Source organism: Sorex fumeus, unplaced genomic scaffold, assembly GCF_029834395.1.
Source record: "Sorex fumeus unplaced genomic scaffold, SorFum_2.1 ptg000007l, whole genome shotgun sequence".
NCBI classification, from domain to species: Eukaryota; Metazoa; Chordata; class Mammalia; order Eulipotyphla; family Soricidae; genus Sorex; species Sorex fumeus.
In genome coordinates this window covers 6,013,988-6,017,360 of record NW_026606064.1, presented here as the reverse complement: position 1 = coordinate 6,017,360, position 3,373 = coordinate 6,013,988, and the positions used below count along the sequence as shown (strand labels likewise).

Sequence of the window (3,373 nt, the reverse complement as noted above, 5' to 3'; positions counted from 1 at the left end):
TGATGTCTTGATGTCTCTGTCTAACCACGCAATTCCTCTCTCTCTCTCTCTCTCTTTCTTTCTCTCTCTTTCTCCCTCTCTCTCTGCTGTCTCTCTGCTGTCTCTGTAAACATCTCTCCTTCTGACTCTCTGACTCTCCTTTGCTTCTCCCTCTCTGGATCCCCTCTGACTCTGTCTCTCTGAATCCCATTCTGCTTCTCAGTGTTGATTCCCTCTCGCTTCTGACTACAACTCCATTCTGACTCTGACTCTGATTCTCTCTACTTCTGGCTCTCTCATCCCCTTGGTTCTGGCTCCGACTGCTTCTAGCTCCAAGGACTCCCTGACTCTCCACTGCTTTTTCCCAATCTTACAGTCTTAGTTTATATATCAATCATGTAGGGTGGGGATAAAATAGTAGGGTTGAACATAAACAAATCAACAAAGAGAGGTAAGGCCACTCCTCCAGGAGATTAATTCAAGGACAAGATCTCATCTAAGGATATTAATCCAGATTACTAGGAGATCTGCTCAAGAGTGGGATTCCATCCAGGGTGTGTTGCTTTCTTCTTCCCTCAGCTAGTAATTCACTTAATGAGACTTAGCAAATTTACTTCTAATATTTCTAGCAATGCCATTCTGTATGAGCACAGTAAGAGATATATCAAGCTTAAAGTTTGGTTCTTCCTGAGGACATCTCACTATATTCCAGACCTCAGTCCTCAGGCCAGGTTAGTCTTCCTAACCCCAGCAGGATCCTTTTCCAGTTACCTCATTTGGGTCGTGACAGTGTTTGTCCATGACCATGCTCTTAACTTATAGTTAAGTTTTATGGCACTTGGCCTAGCCCATTTCGATGCCAGGGTAGCTCACAGCTGGCCCTGGGTCCATTCAGTCCCTTGTTGGGATGTTTTTGGGGTGCTAGGAATTAACGGCATTTGAATCGAGAAAGCAGATGTCCAGGAGTGAATATTATTCGGAATCAATTAACTACCAAGTTAAAAAAGCATAATATTAACTGTCTTCCTGTGTCCATACAAAAAGGACATTGCTTTAAGTTAGACTATGCAAAAGAGATAACTTACAAGTTCAGTATCCTTAGAAGGATCTGAATTTACAAGTTAACAGAATCTGATTAGGAAAAAAAGGGATTAACTGGTTGGGGAGGAGAGCACAGAGAAGAGTTTACAGATAAGCAGTGGAATGGGAGTGACTTAGGAGCACTGTGATGAGTGTAACTCGATAAACCTAAGTTCCATGTGGCAAGGCTGAAAGGACAAACCAATTCTATCCTAAAGCTTAGGAAGCTACTGTGGGTTGTGTGGATCCCAGCAGGGCTATTGCTTTGTACTGTGCATTATATAACAGCCTTGAAGAAGGATGGGTTCCTGGTTGCCTGCATAAGCCAGGGTATGACTTCTGGCTGTTTTAACCTGTTTTTATAAGTGCTTTCTATATTTGTAGAACTCAAGATTTTTAATAGAGTTTCCTTTTATATGGACAGGCAAATTTATTTTAAAGGTCCTATCACTCAAGACTAATCCAGGAATTGTTAGGGAAGAGCTGTGATTTTAAAGTACCACTGAAATTTTTTTCCACTTATGGATAAGACATTCTTCTGATCAGGGATATCTTGCATCTGTAAATCTATTATTACAAGGCGATGCCAACATAACAAATAAATTGATGTCCTGATTCCACAGAACTAAGTTATGGCTTTAAAGTAACTTCTAAGAACTTACCCTAGGAAACCATAATACAGTAATCAAGGCTGTGAACTCAAAAAAAATAGTTCTCAAATACTGTCACATTTGGGTTTGTTCCTCTAGAGAAGCTGTTTAGCACTATTTTGTGAAATAGTAAGTGATTTCCCACAATCTTATACTATTGTTTTTTGAGAACATTCTGTTTTCCTGATTTCAAAAATCAAAGTAGCACAAAATAGAAAACACTACGTGGATGGATACACTTGTGAGTTCCTATGACAGTAAACTTATCTGATGTAACCTTGTCATTTTATTGCAGGTTTTGATGGTCAGCGTGACAGTTCTGAGTGTTTTCTGGAAAATCATGCAAAACCAAAGCTTTATCACTGAGTTTGTCCTACTGGGAATTTCACAGAATCCAGATGTTCAAAAAATTGTATTTGTTATATTTCTGTTGGTCTATATTGCAACTATCTGTGGCAACCTGCTGATTGTGGCAGCAATCATCAGCAGTCCAACACTCCTAGGCTCCCCAATGTACTTCTTCCTCGTTTTTCTGTCTTTGTTGGATGCAGGCCTCAACTCAGGTATTGCTCCCAAAATGCTCATAGACTGTCTCTCTGAGAAGAAAACCATCTCCTTTGGAGGTTGTATGATGCAGATTTTTTCTGCACACTTCTTTGCAGGGGCAGAGGTGATTGTCCTCATATCCATGGCCTATGACAGGTATGTGGCCATCTGCAAACCCTTGCACTACACTTCTATCATGAACTCAAGGCTCTGTGGCATTTTGATTGCAGTAGCCTGGGCAGGGGGCTTTCTGCATTCCATCATACAAATTCTCTTTACTTTTCAACTCCCTTTCTGTGGCACCAATATCATTGATCACTTTATGTGTGACTTGTTTCAAGTCCTGAAGATTGCCTGCACTGATACTTATTCCTTTGCCATTATGGTGGTGGCCAACAGTGGATTCTTTTGCATCCTGATTTTCTCCATGTTGCTTGTGTCCCCTGCAGTCATCTTATTCTCCCTGAGAAACCACAGTGCTGAAGGAAAAAGAAAATCCCTCTTCACCTGTGGATCTCATTTTACTGTTGTGGTTTTGTTCTTTGCTCCATGTATATTTGAGTATGCATGGCTTCCAGTTGCTTTCTCCTTCGACAAAATTGTGGAGATGTTCTGCACTATCCTAACTCCATTACTCAATCCTTTGATTTATGCTTTCAGAAATAAGGAGGTAAAAAATGCCATGAGCAAACTGTGAAGTAGGTTAATAATTGTTTCTGTTGAAAAATAATGCCTTAACATTGAAAAAGAAGGTAAATATAACTTCATTATATCAGAGTGATCTCTGAGAACAAAGTGAGTAGTAAACCCTCAGCACTGTCAGGTGTGTGTCTGCCCTCTTCCCTGACTTTATACACACATAAAGAAAAATAAAATAAAATAATTAAAGTATTCCACATAAAGGTCCCGATTGATTTTATGGCATAAAAGATATTTTCAAATGCCATTTAAAATTCTTACTGGAATTAGAAAGCATCATTTGAGTTCTGAGACTTACAAAACTTTGCTTTTCACACAACACGTTCCTGATTTTTTGCAGAAGGATTGATTTTAGTAGTGCATGTTCTATGTACCTGTAAATGATGAGCTTTATTGCTGTGTGAATGTGTTTAATTTAT

General features: G+C 39.5%; 1 protein-coding gene across 1 annotated transcript; it reads left to right on the top strand.

Annotated features, from left to right (window-relative positions):
• The first annotated feature begins 2,010 nt into the window (after positions 1-2,010).
• On the top strand, positions 2,011-2,952 carry LOC130042617 (olfactory receptor 4C15-like). Its single transcript, XM_056134775.1, has one exon. It carries the CDS (start codon positions 2,011-2,013, stop codon positions 2,950-2,952), a length of 942 nt encoding a protein of 313 aa, XP_055990750.1.
• Positions 2,953-3,373: the final 421 nt, after the last annotated feature.

Excerpts from the sequence above, each read along its gene's own strand:
- LOC130042617 (XM_056134775.1), top strand. The coding sequence starts at position 2,011 with ATGGTCAGCGTGACAGTTCTGAGTGTTTTCTGGAAAATCATGCAAAAC.